Genomic DNA, 19062 nt, shown 5'->3' with positions numbered 1-19062 from the left:
CGCCATCTTTTGTCTAACTTTTTATGATTTTAAAATTTGGCTTGAAAACTTGGTCTTGTATACTAAGCAAGCAGCAGAAAAGCGTAGTTTTTTTAAAGGCCTGGGATCATTTTGGAAGCAGCCGGCATATAATTATACATTTAAAAAACGGAAACTGTATTTATTTTCTACCAAGATTTTAACAGCTAGAACTTCGACAGCTAATATATAAGAAAAACTTAATATTTTGAGTTCAATATTAACCGAAAGTGATCTTAAAGTTTTCTTTCCTTTTGATAAAGTTCTTCTACATAAAATCAAATTACTTTTTTTTCATATTCCGTTGATTTTAATGAGAAATGGAATATAATAAATTTACATAGACAATAATTCTTAGGGTCGTCGGGGTGAAAAGTAAATGATAAATTATCTAAACTTTCTTAACTCATTGTTGATCGGTGACGAGTTAACTCGTCATTGCACTCTCATTATTTACTTCAATTTATGAGATCTAGGGTGATATAGAATATTCTTAAGTTTAATTTCATTTTATTCATCATAAATAAAATTAATGGGAGCTTTTTTAGATGTTTTACTTTATTTCTATATTAAATTACAAAATAACAGATGATGACATCACATTGTTTTGAGTAAAATTGTCAAAAAAGTGTTAGGAGTTGCATCACACATTTTGAAACAAAATTCATTTATGTTGAACGTCAATTCCAGAATCATTTCAGTTATGTACACTTGCAACCATGTTGATGTAAATTATTCTTCAATAAAAATAATTAGTTTGCTATTAACGGTAAAATTCTCTAGCAGCATGTTCTTAGAATAAATTTGTGGAAAACTATAATAGCATTATATTTTTTTGCAAAATATAAAACTAAAAATTAAATCCATTGAATTTGTCACAGAAAAAAATTTAACTTTATTACAAGATTCCCACTAGGTATCTGTATGAATTTAGAAGAAAAATTTACTAAACTTTTTAACATCTATCTTCTCCAAGTCAGCAGAAAATTCTTCCAAAATTCTGTTCATAGTTTCTGCCACATGTTTCAAATAGTTAGACGAACAATAAAACACAAAAGACGTCAACACTTTTGCTGCGGTTTACCTGAGAGGCTCTCTGGACTCCAGAGTCTGTACCATCAAACTCAGAGACCTGAACAATTAATCGGCCACAGAATGACTGATATGGTACTGAAAACTGAGATAAACTTCGCTAGTGGACGACATAACTTTTTCCAAAGAAAGTATTCCAGCGTGTCTCAACGTCTTTTCTTAGAAAACGTCGATTACTTGGGACACTCTTATTAATGGACTGTCATCGTTCTGCCAGACCAAGAGGTATGTCCTGGCAGAGGCGGTCTTTTCTTACATTCTAAGATTGTCGCCTCTGACGTTCGAAGATAGACGATTCGAATGTTAAAATTGACTCCCTTTTCTTCGCCTAAGCTTTCAGACATCCTTTTACACCAGTGTTAAGAATTCTTTTCTTTTGCAGTGTCAGAGAGGTAATGGTAGGTATTTTACGGCATGTTGAATTGAAGAATCTTCTAGAATAAAATAATCTAGAGAATGCGCATGAAAGTGAAAAATCAAGAGAACCATTTTTCTACTGTTGTTAAAGTTTTGTTGGCCGATATCCCTTCGTCAGATTCTTAAAATTTTGAGCAATTACCTTTATGATAGTTTAACAAAATTTTATTTTTAATTCATCTGCAGATCGATAATAACGCAGGTCTGATGAATGACAATGCTATACATTGAATATTAAAAACTTCTCTAAATGTCAGATGACTTTTTAAGTGCAATTATAAAAAAGTGTGATTAAAAATTATAAACTCTTTTCGCAACTTAAAGTTATGTTGTATTTTAGGAACAAACCTAATTTGTAACTAGTATCAATATTGTAATAATTTCAGTAGTTGTTTTATATACGTCTTTTATTTGTTTAATTATTTCTTTAAAAATCAATCTTCAAAAAGGAAAAACCATTTCAGCAAGATTTTATAACGTTTTGAAAATATGAGCTTCTTTACAGTGTCTTAAATTAGCTAAATTATCTTCGTGTAAAAGTAAAACACTCATCTTTGGAATCCTTGTTGGGACTTATTCTGCAATCTACACTAGATGTGTTGATAAAAAGGTTAAACATTTAAATTCTGTGAGGAGCTTAGGTTACATTTGTAGAATAGAATGAAATAGTATACTTAGAACTAATTTGTATTCTAATACATATTTCATAGTCTTATATTAATATGCATATTATATCACCACGCAACCATTTCCAAGCATCTAGCTCCGTTTCAGATTGTACCATAGACGGGTTAAAAATATCCTGGCATTCTTTTAAACAATTATATTTAAACAAATGAAATGCAAAGGAATGCTTTAGGAGCTCGTAATGCCTGCGCTTTGAAACATAATATAATGTAAATTTCCTACAACCTTAATAAGATGCTAAATAGAATCATATTTTCGTTCAAATTTAACCGTAATATTGTGTAATAAAGTCTAAGAAATACAATAATAAGTTTAAACTTTTCACTATATTAAGGTTGCAGCAATTTTGAATAGTATTGCGAAAGAGCACACTTCAGAATTCCAAGCAGATTATGAAGCTAAATTTATATTAAAAACTTTTTTTTTGTTTGTGGTAAGACAGCTATTGGATTTTAAATTAAGGTTAGTTAACTATCATTATGAATATTACTTATCAAACTAAGTACATTGATAAGATTTAAACTACTTAAAATAATTTTTTTAATAAATAATTAGTTAGTTCTAGCAATAAATCACGTGCTTTTTTTGCCATAACATGCTTTGGATTGTTTATGTTATCAAAGAATCTTCGGGTATGGTTAAAGTATGATCATCATTCATGCATATAAATACAGGTGCTTCATAACTGTTTTTAAAGTAGTATATTTAAAACTTTAAATACGGGGATAGGACTAATCAACATGAACATCATTCTTTTAAAGAGAAACAAGTACATAAAATATGCATAAAAATATGATTTAAATGCCACCCAACTGGTCAAAATAGGCACCAAAGACGACTGGTGTAGTAAATAAGTACATCGCATGTAAATAAACGGATTAAATACATAAAAGTTTGTATCTTAACAAAATTGCTAGTGTACGAAACGCTACTGTAACTTCTGCTCCATTATATTTCGTTTGCCCAAAATTCAGTTCCATAACACTTCTATCAAATGGTATTCTGTCCCATGACAATTTAACTGCATGAGATTCTGCTCTACAATATATTTTGACTCACTCGATGTTATGCCCCACGATATATTGTTTGTTCTACACTCCGCCTAGTGAAACTATAACCGCATATAGTAATAATTTTTCTTTCTTTTTTATTCATTTATATCTTCGTAGAAAATGGTGAATTCTTATATTACATTGACTATTTTGATTCAAACACTTCAAATATAAAAAAAGAATTATTGTTTAGATTTTCAAAATTTCCGGTTATCGTGCCATTCAATTGCAGGAAGTTTAATGTAGAAATAATTTACTGTGCAACATTGCAAAGTAGTATATAACCATGTTAAATTACAATTGTTTTGCGTTGAATAGGGGTTATTTAGAATATCATTAATCATTACAGCAACCAATCTAATCTTTTATTCTCCTATCTATCTAATCTGTTATCAATCAAATCTTTTATTCTTCGAATTGTTTCAAAAACGAAACTTAAAACAGTTTGTGTTCGAGAATATGGTGGTGTTTGGAGGACAACCTGGGGTAATCATCATCTTTTATACACTTAAAATAGTGCTACATTTTCTATAAAGTTGGTAATCTGAGCATCGATTTTATTGAAATTTCAACAATATTTCAATGAATAAATTCTTTCAAGGGTTCAGTGGACTTTTAAAATGGTTTCAATTCTCTTTTCGTTTTTGATGCTAGATATAATGTACAAAGTCTTAAAAATAATAAAAGTTACGAAAATAGTAATTAAAATACATTTTAAATTGTATTTGTTTAAAAAATCCCTTTCTCAATTTTAATTTTTTTTTAAATGTTGTCACAAGTAATGTTTAGAAGAAATGATGCTACTTATTGGTTAAAAATATACGTTTATGCAAATAAAAAATAAAATTTTCATGAAAATTTACAGGAAATGTTAGTTTTAAATTATTAGTACTTTAAATTACATGTGTTGTTGACATTATTTCACTTAGCATTGTTTTGGACTTTATTTAGGAGAAAAATTTAGAAATCATAATTTTTTAAAAGAAATGTTGTACAAGAGACATTTTCAAATAAGTGAATAAAATATTTGGATTAATTAGTATGTCTTGAAATTCTCATTGCTTTTATTAAGAAATTTTTCTTAGTACCTATACATACAAAAATATTTACGTCATAGAATGTAACAAAATATTAAAAATATAAAAAAATGTTCCTTGTTATATTATAAATGAAAAAAAAGTTCATTGTTGTCCTATAAATATCAACTGCCCCATTAAATTGAAAAATAGAAAACAAATAATTGGAAACAGGCATTAAATACTTTGCAATAGTATTTCTTCGTATTTCATTTTATTCCATTGTTTTGATAGCAAAAGACATTCGTCTCACGAACATTCGAATTATCTCCCTCGCATCCCCCACTTAATGTCAAATACTCCAGACCCAGAAGAGGCATATCCGTGAGATATCTATTTCCGAAATATCTCATCTCTTGAAATCAAAACAGGGCAGAACTGAATTTATTGTTTAGATCGCACATAATCGGTCCCCAGGGCGATGAAGAAAAAGTTCTGTCAGGAGAAGGTTTTTCAATGAAATCTTTCGGAGCGTGAAAAAGAAAAAAGCAAGAACACAGAAAAGATAAATCAATACTGCTGCTCATCTTATACAGACAATTTTTTTTCCTTCCTTTTTTCATCTCTTTCCTTTCGTCTGCTCCGCAACAAATACTATATTTTTTCTTCTTTTTTAAACTCATCTAAATCAGGAAAAAAATGTTTGTAAGAGGCGAGAATGTTTTTTTTTTTGAAAAAAAAAAAATCGAAAAAAAAAAGTGCAAGCAGTTTGACAGATTTCGTGCGTCCTGGTGCGTATATTGTCTGCGCCGGTTGTTGTTTCACGGATGAATTCTTGCATCTACAGCGTATGGTAGCAAGCGCACCCTCATGTCTTCGCACAAATGACGGAATTTCTATTCTCAACGATCTGAAATATTTTAGACGCTTAAAACTTCTTTTATTTTTGCATCGCTTGAAGATCACTGTAAACATTGAAAAACGTTCGCAATTTCAGACATTTGTATTTCACACGTAATGTTAAAATGTGTCATCGAATCTGTGACATTTAAGGATCACGGATGTGTTTATGCTTCGATGAATTTATTCGTTGTTACGAACATTTTTGTTCTTGTAAAATGTTTATTTAGTTATAAATTGAATGCTTAGTAATCAAGCACTTCATTGGGAAATTCAAAACAACAAAAAATAGTGAAAGATAAAAAATAGTGCTCAATCTGGATGGGTAGAATGATAAAATAAATTACTTCTTTCTATCTTTTGCATTTTATTTTTCTAATTTTTATTCTGATACAACTACAATTCTGATACAATTATTTTTATTCTGATACAATTATTTGACTAGTAGAACTCAAACTACACTGAGCAAAACAGTATAATCAAAATTACCTACAGTGTTTCTGGCTCTATGGAAACTCTAAAAAGTTCGGAATTTTTTTTTTCATAATCCTTTGACAATAATTTTGGTAAAATTAGCAATAAAATATGTCTTTATAATAAGTGATAAAATTTGGTAATTTTATGTTACCAAACTTCTCAGTTTTGTATCTTTTACTAAATGTGTGGTAATAAGGACTATTCTTTTTGAAAACCAGAATATCCAGTAAACTGATACCTCATGAACGGAAAAATTACCAAATGAATGGTTTCAATACGGTATATATTTTTTTATCTACCTAAATTATGTTTTTTTTTTACGTTTAGTACAGAATTACGTTTTAGTACAGAATTGTCTGTACTACACAATTAAATTTAATTTTACGAGAGTTTTTTTATCCGCATAAGAAAAGTTAAACTCTTTTTAAAAAAATCACAATAATCTAATTTTAAATAATTTATACTATTTCTTTCAAAATGTTTTCGAATAATTTCAATGCCCAAAGCTTCTTTTAATTTCAATCCGATCGAAAATTTTTGTAAACATATTAAATCGCTTTCACTTTCAACCATCTTTTATTTCACATGTTATGTTGAAATGTGGTATCAAATCTGAGATAATTTTTATAATTTTCGATCTGCAATCAGAATTCTTAAGTTAATAGCTGTCATTTTGGTATACAATCGGCCTTATTTAAGTTAAATATTATAAATTTTATTTTACAATCAGAATTATTTAAGACATATTATGGAATCTTGTTTTGGAGGAATCTTTACAATAAAAAATAAAAAATCATAGAGGTGAACGATAATAAAACGACTTAATTTCACTAAATGTAATATCGACGATAAAAAATAATTTTTATTTTTAGAGCTTTGTTCTTCTTTGTGGTGGTTTAAATTAAAATAACTTAGCAAGCATTTATTTTTATTAGTTTTTTAAATGAATTTTCTGTAAACTATTTTAAAAATACTTTTCTCTGTCAGTTAAGGAAAATTATCTAATTATATTCATTTTATCAAGTAAAATTATCCATTGAGGACTTAATTAAAAATATTTGATTTTCGCTTTAATAAACGTTAACCACATTTTTAAGTATTAAAATACGAAAAATAAGCATAAAATATTTTAAAATTTTGCTTAACATAAAACAATTTTTCTTTTCCAAAGCTCTTTTTTCAGTCTTAAAAATAAAATTTTAAGCAATATCCTTTTTTAAAAATGTTTCATTTTTGATATCGAATTGGGCTTAAAATCCCTTAAGATTAAGCGCTGTCCTTACAAAAGAAACAAAAAAATCCCAGAAGAATAAATATTGAAGAATGAAAAAATAAAAAAAACATAGAAAAAACTTCCTTGTGAACAGAGCGGAATCATTGTTCCTACCTTGTGTTAAGATTTCGGTAGAATTACAATTAGAAAAAGAAAGAAAAAGAAAAGAAAATGAAGTAGGATCTTCATTAAAGTGCCATTTAAATAGGGATGCGAGTTTCTTTTTTTCGACTAGATATTATTAAGTTATTTTAATTTTTTTTCTGACTTGGTTTTCTTTCGCTCAAAAAAAGTGACTTATCGCTATGCAACTGTCAACTCTTGTTTCGCTTTCTTTGTTAACGAAAAAGAGAAATGTTACTTTTCATTATGCCAGAAGAGGAGAAAGAACTTAGTCTTGCATTGATTGTAATAATTTATGACGAAGCAGTAAAAGTAAAGAAAAATTATCTTCATATTTTCTAAGTTTGTATTGATCAGTGTTTTTTAATACACTGTCTTAGATTTATAATTAAAATGGCTCTTTCTGTGCTTTAAATTTTTTTTTTATGAAATATTGTATTAAGTAATTTTTTTAGTAAATAGTTAAAAGCTGACTACTTAAAACAAATTTGTCAAAATTGTATTGTAAAGGACCATCTCGTACTGTAAGAGACACAAAAACGCATAAAAGTTTTAAAAGTTTTAAGTGTAATTCGCTTTATTGACAGTAGCTCAGAAAATAGAACAAAATGCAATCTGGACGTAGTTATATTGTTACATTGAACATTGTAGACCTTAATGAAGGAAAAATAAAAAATAAATGCAGGAAGATCTTCAATAAAGGACCATATAAATAGAGATGCGAATTTTTTTCTTCCTACTAGATATTATTAAGTTATTTTTAATTTTTTTCAGTCCTGAATTTCTTTAGTTAAAAAACAGTGACTTATTGCTATGCAACTCTCCGTTTCGCTTTTTTGTTAACGAAAAAGAGAAATGTTACGTTTCATTATGCCAGAAGAGGAGAAAGAGCTTAGACTTGCATTGATTGTAATAATTCATGACGAAGTAGTAAAAATAAAGATAAATTATTTTTATATTTCCTAAGTTTGCATTGGTTAGTGTTTTTAATTCACTTTCTTAGATTGATAATTAAAATGGTTTTTTCAGTCTTTTCAAATTTGTTTATAAATTATTCCTTTAAATACATTTTTAATAAATAGTTTAAAGCTAACTACTTAAAACAAATCCTAAGTCAGTAGCCAAGATTGTATTGTAAAGGACCACCTTATGCTGTAAACGACCCGAAAACGCATTAATGTGCGGAAAGTTTAATTTAATGTGTAATTCGTTTTATTCGTAGTAGTTTAGAAAATATAAAATATAATCTGGACATAGTTATACTATTACATTTAAATGAAACGTAGTTACATTGGACATAGCAGACATTAATGTAAAAAAAATGAAATAAAATGAAGGAAGATCTTCATTAAAGTTCCATATAAATAGAGATGAGAGTTTCTTTTTCCCTACTAGATATTATTAAGTTGTTTTTTTATTTTTTTCTGTCCTGGATTTCTTTGGATAAAAAAATGACTTATCGCAATGCAACTCTTTGTTTTGCCTTCTTTGTGAACTAAAAAGCGACATGTTACTTTTCCTAATGCCAGAAAAGGAGGGGGAAAAACTTAGACTTGCAATGATTGTAATAATTTATGACGAAGCAGTAAAATTAAAGAAAAATTATTTTTATATTTCCTAAATTTGTATTGATTATTGTTTTTTAATACACTTTCTTAGATTTATGATAAAAATGATGTCCTTTTCAGTTTTTTTTTTTAGATTATTGCATTAAATAAAAATTTTAATCAGTAGTTTTTAACTAACTTCATAAAACATGATATCTGACAGTGCACTGTAAAAAAGTATTTTTTAAAATTCAGCAGAAATGTATCAAAATATCTTTGAAACAAATAATAATCGAATTTGAAAAAAAACCTCATTTATTTAAAAATTGAAACAGCATACATTCCTTTTGAGCACAGTGCATAGTCTCAAAGGTGGTGTGGAAGAAGAGATGTATGAGAAAAATATTCGTTGGCTGATTGTAGGATTCGAACCAAGGACCTCCGGGTTCGTAGTAGGATACTCTATCCACCCCAATTAATCACTTCAATCCTTGGAGAGTTAAGAAATTTTATCTAGTGGCCATTCTAATATCACATCAGGACATACTAAGAGCCAATTTCAATGCTACAAAGGGTTGCAATTTGTAAAATGTGATCCAAATTCTTAGTCAAGAGATCGGTAATTTTAACTTAACTTTTTGCTTATATCGCTTTATCTTAAAATTGTCTAAGTAAATGGAGTGCAAATTATGGTGTGTCATTGTGATGGCTGTCATATAAGATTTCCTAACTCTTCCTGGAATGGGGTGTCCCACTATGGAGTTTAGAACAACACTTCACTACTCCAAGGTACGATTATAACATTATTCCCAACCTTTCCCAGACATAACAATCATAATTACATAATTTTAAATACGACTTAAATTAATGATTAATTAATTAGTTTTTAAACTTATTTAAATTACGAAATATTAAAGTTTTTTTTTTATCTATATTATTTCAAGTATAAAATTGGATACACATTAAATACAATGGCAGAATATTAGAGGTTTATTGATGCGTTAACAATTTCAATGAGAATATATATCATTTAAAGTTTTACCATGGCTAATCGATCAGTAATCCGAATACTTGATAAGGTGATTAGGTTACTAACACGGATTTTCACCAAATTATAGACCACAAATTCCGTTTAAAGACTTGCTAATCATTATTCTTCAAACGTTATTGATGAGTGTAGGTAATTTTAATTGTTTCAAACCATTCATTAAGTTGTTTCAAACACGCGATTACGTAAGGAGAATGATAAGTGGCAAGAGATAATTTGACCGTGCGAAGAAAATATCAGCATAAGAAGCGGAAGAATTGTTTCTTTTTACTACACGCATATCATTTAGTTAATTACATGCTGTTTTTACGTCATACGTTTAAAGAAGCTAAATTTATAATTGACTTTCATATACTATCTTTTAAACAGGCTTCTACATCATTAAAATATATTGCGTCGCTTTTATTTAATTACCGCTTGTTTATTATTCTTGCACCTTTGTTATTAGAAGTAGTAACATTTCATAATGTTTTCTAATCTTTATCTAGTTTTATTTCAAGGCAATGAAATAGTAATGTGACTGAAAAAATATTTAAAAAAAATTAAATCAAAAATTAAACAAGTAAGATTAATTTAATATAAATAAAATTTTATGCAACCATAATATGACATATTATTGATCTTTTTTAAACTTATTTACGCAATGAGGCGACTTACTATAACACACTGATAGAAATTTCTCGGGAATAATGTTCAATTTACCATTTATTTAATTGTCATTTCACCATATGCAACCAAAACTGTTAAATAATCTTAAAAATATGAGATTCAAATTATTAATTGTGCTTCACCGGATACGGTTAAATAATCAGAATTCTATCTGCGTCAATTAAGCTCCCATTATGAAGCCAATAAGCTCTTTGGAGCTGGGTACATAGCATAGCCCAGAGGGCTGATCTCGGGTTCATGGCTGGTAGAACGAGGGTTCGAATCCCACGTCGACACTAAAATACTTACTCATTTTCTTCAGCACTTAAGCAGTTTCCAGTGTCCTGCATTCACTAATTTGTAACCCTGGACTATTAGAATACGATACTTTCACTCGCGCATAGTAGTAGCACCATAAAGCTGGTAATATTTCCCTTCACTTACGATAAGTGAAACATCTAGATAAACTAATAAAACCACATTGCGCGATTCATTTGATAAAACACAACTCAACCACGACGTAACTCCAATGTCCAGTTAAATTTCATTCTTAACTTTTAGAATCCATGATAGCTGCCAATGGTTTAAGAACCGTAAAGATAAAAAAATGTTCAAAACCGTAAATTTTTTGGTTAATTTGATGTAAAGACTGTTGCTGGTTACTTTTCCGTGATTTTAGAATGAAAATTCTTACAGTGCACTTTTGCACAGAAATCTGCATCACTACACAGATCTTATATTTCAAGCTGTGATGGTACGCAGTTTAAAATCGATGTAAAGGTATGGGGTTTTATTCCCAGTGATGGCTTGAGGCCCACCCAGTTCCAGAACGATGGTCATCATCTTGCCTGAAAAGCAAAGTTGATTGTAGAGTACTGCTGACAACATTGTTAATATAATTTGTTTCCAAATTGTTGAGCCTTAATCTCAATATTCTCCTGCTTCATAACGTGCAGTTGAAAGAATTACTCAGTTTACTTAATATGGTACTAGGTTTAAATCTATTTCGTTTTTGGGGGAGATAAATTCGCATTTTGGATAATATAAATTTTCATTTTAGAATTTTGCTGATTGACAGATAGGAAATGATAATATAAGAAAATTATAATAGACATTTTCCACTTATATAAATGAAATTATTAACAATGTTTTAAACACTTTTTTGGTTTAAAACGTTGAGAGTTACCTTTCATTGCATTTTAGTTTTTATACAAAGAATTGAAGTAAAACTGAAAAGAAATTTAAAAAACTAAGTCAGCAAGTTTTAAAACAAAGAATTTCTATAAAATGAAACAGCGCAGTTTTCACTAATGATCAGTAAGAAAAGCGAACAGCTAATAGTTACTCTTTTTGTTTCTGTTTCAACGAAATTCTCGTAGGAACGGAAAGAAAAAAAAATACACGTCTTTTACTACAAAGTTTCCTTAAAACTTTGAAATCACGCACTTTTTCAAAAAACAGCTTAAATCACGTTCCAACTCTTCCAAAAATATCAAGATCAAAAAGATCTAAAATATCATTCTTCCTTTTTTTATTCTCTATACGCAGTAGGTTAACAAGTGTCCGTCAAAGAAAACTAAAAGAATAGAGATTTTTACTCCTTTCTAAAGAAAAATAGAGAAAAGTGCTGTATTCTTCTCTATTTTAGACAGATTCGTTGTGTTTTCTCTGGTACCTTGAAGCTTAGCCGTAAGGTGAAGAGTCAGCAGAGTCCCCCCCCCCCCACTTCCACGACCCTTGACAAATACCAAGTACTGTAGATTTTTTTCTTTTCTTATTTTTTGATCCTCACACTTTTATTTTCACTTCTAAATTTTCTTTTCTTAACTTTAATCTTAGTAAAGAAAGAATAATGCTAAGCCGCGCAAAAGAAGTAATGCCTATAGTAGAACAGCGTCGGCAAACTCCCAGAGAGAGTCTACTACAAGAAAAAAAGAATAGTTTTTCTTCCGGATTTATACCTGTTCAGTTTTTTTTATGTTTTCACTGTTTTACCCATCAGTTTGTTCTTGTATCTAAGGTCAGGATTAGTGTCATATTTGTGATTTTAGTAACTGGCTTTTAAGAACTAAAAAGAGAATGTTGAATGTAAAAAAAAAAAGAGAAGGATTATTTGCTTGAGCGCTCTGTTTTCTTGTTTGCTATACGTATTAAAGTCAATCAATAGCGGAATAATGGTCAGGCATTTAAACTGAAGTTGATTGGTTGTCACATCTTAGACTTTCTTATTTTAATGGGAATTCTATTGGGAAAATGTTTATTGAACTAGTATTTCAACGTTCAAGCACTTAAACTTAAGTTGAACGCATGTCACATGGCAGAATTTCTTATTTTATTGGAAATTCGATTGTGTAAATATTTCCTGTGCTTCTATTATTATAAACAAGTATCAATGGTCAGGCATTCAAACTTAAGACATGCCACATCACAGATTTTCTTATTTTAATGGGAATTCCATTGGGAAATGTTTCTTGTGCACGTATTTTGGAAGATTATAAAAAATTTTAGTTCATTTTTTTGTTAAATTTTATACTCAATAATTAAATTATATAGGTGGTTAAATTTTGTCAGCATAGATTAAGTTTATTTTATTTAACTTAACATAAACTTTACATTTCACATATTCTCCCCCTTACCTAGATTATAGCCTCTCTGAAGATGTTCCTTACTAAAATAAACTCGTGGTATAAGATAATAGAAATATTGATTTGGTAACGTAATCCACTACTGCTACCATATTATTATTGTTTTTTCTGTTGTTGTTGTGGCTCCCCCACCAACTGTCCGACGAAGTCAGGCAAGATTCATTAAACAGTTAACCCTCAGAAGATCGAGAACCAGAAGGAGAGAAGCATCTTCCTTAGAAAGACCCAAATAGTCCAGCTGAGCTTGATATTTAGAGTAGACTGCTAAAATTCTCCTGCCCTTAACCTTGTCCAAGGTGGCAAATATCACTGATGATATCTTTAATATATTTGAAAAATTGAATAGTATATAGTTAAATTTAAAACAATGGCTAACGCTTAACCTATTAGAAAATTCAATTTCGTTTCGCTCTCATCCCGCTCGAACTGTTTGTCGTAGAATGTTTTAATGTCGATAGCGACCTTCCTCGTGCTTCGAACTATCTGTATCACTTTTGGTTGGATGATTTAGTAACCTATAAAGGACACACTCACACAGACACAATTTTATATGAATATATTTTAAGTATGTGAACAAATTCTTTATTTCTTAGTACATAAAATCTTTAGTGGAGTCGTCATTTGAAATTTTGAATAAAACATTGAAAAATAATATTTTATTTCCTGAATAAAACACAAACTAGTAATTAAGTTTAAAAAATAATTAAATTACTAATTACTAATTAATTAAAGCATTATTTTTAGTAACTAAATTATGAAAAAACTTTCATTTCTTCTTTTGTGGAAAAAAAATTTAAAGCTATTTTTTTCTTTAAGAAATATAGTTATTTTTGCTTTTAAAAATGTGTTTCCTTTATTTTAAATTTTTACAGTAATTAAAGTAATTTTGTAATATTAAGTTCTTATAATAAGGCAGTAGAATTTCAAATATTTTGTTCAAATATGTCTACTTACCATCAAAACAAGTCGATATTTCTAAATATTCATTCATGTCTGATCTAACTAGAGACTCTGTTGGTGTAGACTTTCTAGTATGATGAGATAAACCGCAGCTTCTAAATCTAGGATCGTATGTTGCTGAACGACATATGAACTCTTCGGTCTCATAACACTGTTGGCGACAATCTTCAATAGATTCTCCTCTAGAGATTTTCTCCATCAATGTTAGCTTCATCTTCTTCATGAGTCTTGTATTGCAAAATCCTCGAGGCTCTAGAAAATATTTAAGTAACTTTAGACAGGTATAATGTATAACTTTGTAATGTTCGCCAAAGAAAAAAAATATTTAATGGAGAACTAATGTATTATCTATTTAGTTTTCACGTTAAGCGTAAATGCCACGAAACTGTATACATCACACATTAATTACATCCAAAGTTGTTTGTACAAATTCGTTTGTACATGATTTTTAAAAATTCTTTCACCAACGAAAAAAAAGTCACCAATTTTAGTGTCTCATACTTAAAAGTGAAGCTATAATTTTAAACTGTATATGTTATCTTACAATAAAGAAATATCTGATATTTAAAACGAACAAGTAACGGAAGTATTTCAAAAGTTAACAAACTTTATTTAAAAATCGCCAATTAGGCGACATTTTTAAACCTAGATGAAAATTATCAAAATCAGTGACTCAATCATATTTTTACACATTTTTATGAACTCAGATAAATCAGCACTAAATAATTTTTTTTTAGATAATAAAAAATTAGTCCACAAAAGTTTTTCATTTCTTGAAAATTGTGGCTTTTCCCTATATTGACGTTTTACGCCATTTTCAGTACAAAAAAGGAGGGTGCAGGCTAAGGATAGGCTAAACTTGACCAACAGTCATGAGTTATTCTGTTGCTAACTCACAGTAGTTATGAAAACATCATATTATCTGCAAGAAAGCATCATTTCATGCGACTACAGAGCCTTCGAAAAACAGCCTTAAACCAGCGATTCTCAACCTGTGGGGCGCGAGCATACTAGAGGGGTGGCGCGAGAATATTCAAGAAAAAATATTATTTAAAAAGTTGATTAACTGGATGAAGGGTAATCGCACATACACATAGAAAACAAAATACATTTCGACATATTTAATAACTTACTAAAGTGAAACAACTTATTAAATCAAAACTTAAGGTGGGGCGCTAAGGGTGGCTTTGCTTTGAGGATTTTTCCTAATTTTCAGATTAAGTCTGTGAGGCTGAATTTTTTCTGTAATATCTTACACCTATTTCTAATATATACCATGTATACTTTTAATTGTAAAATAAAATTTCATTTATTTTATAGTACAATTTCAAAATTGTAGTTTCTGCGCCTAAGGTTTCCCTCAGGTTCCAAAGGTGAGCCAGATGAAGAAATCACTTTTTCACTTACTCAAATTATCTTCAGAAAAAGCATTTGGACTGGCAAGCGCTTTTTAAAAAGGCTTGCTGGTTGGAACAAGTTTCCAGACTATAAAAAAGATATTTGTTTTTAGAGTGTATGATTTGTTTATTGATTTTACATTAATAGTTCTTGTGTGAAGTCACTAGAGATTCTCTTGAGTTAACTCATTAGAATTAATCAAGAATTTCTGAGTTGATTTTTTCAAAGGATTAACTAACACGAGTTAAATAGCCATAATAGAGTTATTTAACCTAACCCATAACTAGTATAAAAATACTCAAATTTACAAGAAAATACCAGAATTGACCACAAAAACACTCATAATCACCACAAAAATAAAAAAAATGCCTGAAAAATTGCTTTAAAATGCAAACAATACAAAAAACGTGAAACAAAATATCGCAAACTCCACTAAAGTGCAGAGAACATCAAAATATTATAAAAGTTCAAAAAATACCAAAGTTCCACATTTGCTTAAAATGAAATAAATCAATTGGCATTCAATTCAATCATTCCTTTTTGAGAAATAATATGCTACGTAATGATTTATAATTAACTCTTTTATAGATTTCCCTTTGTTTCCGAAGGTGGCCCACGTGTCCCCAAGGTGGCACCGGTGTCGGGCCACCTTGGCGACTTAAAACTATTAATCTGATAGATTAATTTGAATTAAAGTAATGTGGTTAAAGAAAAAGAAATAAACTTTCGGAAAACATTTCCTAACTCAAAGTTCTAAGAATTTAAACACACATAAATTACAATATCTTCTCACCCGGAAATCAGAACGACAACTGCAAAAACTTAGATCACTTCATACAATGGAGGCCATTCAATGAAATATCTTACATTTCAGCCTCGTGCACCTCAGATACAAGATTTACAATGCAGCAGGGACATCTTATGGTTCAAAATAAATTTAATTTTACTTTGGGGGTGGGCTACGTTAGAAACACTGGCCACCTTTGGCTTACACACCTTACTTAATCAAAACATAAAAAAAAAATTAAAAAAAATTAGTAATTTTTAATGACTTCCTTGGGCTTGTCTTACAGAGCAAAGTTTTTTGAGGTGAGGCTTAATATTAGAAATAGTTAGTCACTCTCAGTTTTGTTTCTATGTTTAGCCGTGATCTATATTTTGTCTTCAAAGAAGCCACAGCAGAAAATACAGTTTCACAAAGGTAGGATGTTTAAAATGGTAATAGAATGCGAAATGCCCTTGTTTTTAGTGCAGAAAAATCATCCTCCTGCCCAAATTTCAAATAGTGATTTATTACTAAATTGTATTTTGGTTTTGCCACTTGTCGTGAAGTCTATGAATTTTTCTTCCTCATCAATTGAGAGTCCTTCGGGAGTCTTATGAAAGAGATTACTAACCCACTCGTAACTTGCAATAAATTTGTCGTCAGCAGGAAAATACTTTTTAAAATTCCTTGCCATCATGGCTAAGTGATTTTCAATGGTTACAAAAAGAACTTTTACATGTTCTTCTTCTGCCTTATAAGTTTTAGTACAATTATCCACATTTGTAAACATTGTTAAATTTTTTTGCTTTAAATTTCTGCCCCACAATTAAAATTTTCCACAAAAAGCATTAACTTTATCACTCGTATCCAACATATGTGTATTTGCTCCTTGGAGTTGAAGATTCAAGTTATTTAATTTCTCAAATATGACGATCAAGTAGCTCAATTTCATCACAAATAAACAATAGTGAAAATTCTCGGTTTCCGTTCTGTTATCTTCTTTTAGGAAAATGGCGATTTCTTCTCCTAATTCATAAACACGTTGCAAAAATTTCTCACGTGATAAACATCTTGCCCAGCATTTAAATAGTAACTCTGAATGTACTGAACCCATGTCGTTACAAAGAGCGGAAAAGATTCTCGATCTTAGGGTTCTCATTTTTATATAATTTGCAACGGTTACAACCGTAGTTAACACAATATTTAAACCAGCATTTCTTTCGAAGCCAAAGCTTCTTTGTGGATCATGCAATGTGTCCAGACGCATTGTGGCGATTTTTGTTTTACAAGTGCATGTATACTTTCGAACCTTCTGGCTATTGAACGAGCACCATCGGTGCATATTCCGATGCAATTTTTGCATTCTATGTTTGCCTCATTCATAACATCATTTAAAATAGTAAATAATGCTAGCGCTAATGTTTTGAGTTCTATGGATTTTCAGAAAAGTAGTTCTGCTACTGACATATTATCACAAAATCAAACATAGACAATTAAATGAGCATCTTTATTAATATCTGTTGCTACGTCAAACCGTATTGAAAACATTTTGTCACGCACCATCGAGAAAAGCTGACATTACATTTTCAGCTGCATCACCAATTCGACAAGCAACAGTATCATTTGAAAGAGGTATGGACTGTAATTGTTTTGAAAAATTAACTCCAAACACAGTTTCTACAATCTCAATTGCTGCTGGTTTTTATTTTACTTTTGTTTTGGCAGTTAGTTAAAAATAATTTAAAGACAGAATTCAAAATACTCAATATACATTATTGTTGTATACATTTTACTGTAAGGGGGGGGGGGCGCGATGAAAATTATGATTGAAAACTGGGCCGCGAATACTGAAAAGTTGAGAAACGCTGCCTTAAACTAAGTTTTACAAAATTACTTGTTGGGCTTACAGGAAAAATCTATTAAACAGATTTCTAATGTACAGAGTACATCACCTTTACACTGAAAAACATCATCTCAAGCGACTACAGAGCCTTCGAGAAACAGCCTTAAACTAAGTTTTACAAAGATACTAACTGGGCTTACAGGAAAAATCTATTAAATAGATTTCTAATGTACAGAGTGCACCACCTTTACACTGAAAAACATCATCTCAAGCGACTACAGAGCCTTCGAAAAACAGCCTTAAACTAAGTTTTACAAAGATACTTGCTGGGCTTACAGGAAAAATCTATTAAATAGATTTCTAATGTACAGAGTGCACCACCTTTACACTGAAAAACATCATCTCAAGCGACTACAGAGCCTTCGAAAAACAGCCTTAAACTAAGTTTTACAAAGATACTTGCTGGGCTTACAGGAAAAATCTATTAAATAGATTTCTAATGTACAGATTGCACCGCCTTTACACTGAAAAACATCATCTCAAGCGACTACAGAGCCTTCGAAAAACAGCCTTAAACTAAGTTTTACAAAGACACTTGCTGGGCTTACAGGAAAAATCTATTAAATAGATTTCTAATGTACAGAGTGCACCACCTTTACACTGAAAAACATCATCTCAAGCGACTACAGAGCCTTCGAAAAACAGCCTTAAACTAAGTTTTACAAAGATACTTGCTGGGCTTATAGGAAAAATCTCTTGAATAGATTTCTAATGTACAGAGTGCACCACGACCTTTACAATGAAATTTTTTTTTTGTCTAAAATACCAGTATATGTTAAAATTTATCATGTTTCTGGCTTTATGGGAACACCAAAAAGCTCGGTAATTCTGACCGAAGCGCTTTGGTAATGATTTTGGAAAAATTAGCTATGAAATAAGGTTTTATAATATGCATTAAATTTGGAAATTTTGGTAAAATTTGGTACGTTCATGGAGCGCTGCGGTAAAGCAGTTGCTTAAGGCGTCGCTCACACCGCTGATTGGAGAGCTGGGATTAGTGAGTATGATCCTGACAGCCGAATAAAATACCGGGGTGTATATGCAGCAAGGTGCGCGATAAATATATAGTGGCTGAAAGTCCTCTCGTTGGTT

At 30.0% G+C, this 19062-nt stretch overlaps 1 protein-coding gene across 1 annotated transcript in view; it reads right to left on the bottom strand.

Annotated features, from left to right (window-relative positions):
* LOC107443866 (uncharacterized) overlaps window positions 1–19062 on the bottom strand; it is a 243719-nt gene that overhangs the window by 125331 nt on the left and 99326 nt on the right. Inside the window, exon 8 of the mRNA XM_016057873.4 lies at window positions 13898–14155. Within this exon, the coding sequence (XP_015913359.2) occupies window positions 13898–14155 (258 nt within the window). The remainder of the gene's footprint in view (window positions 1–13897; window positions 14156–19062) is intronic.

This window comes from Parasteatoda tepidariorum, chromosome 6 (assembly GCF_982258835.1).
Source record: "Parasteatoda tepidariorum strain Cologne lab strain chromosome 6, Ptep-v5.0, whole genome shotgun sequence".
NCBI classification, from domain to species: Eukaryota; Metazoa; Arthropoda; class Arachnida; order Araneae; family Theridiidae; genus Parasteatoda; species Parasteatoda tepidariorum.
Note: the sequence above shows the minus strand (reverse complement) of the source record. Positions and strands in the feature narration are given on the sequence as shown.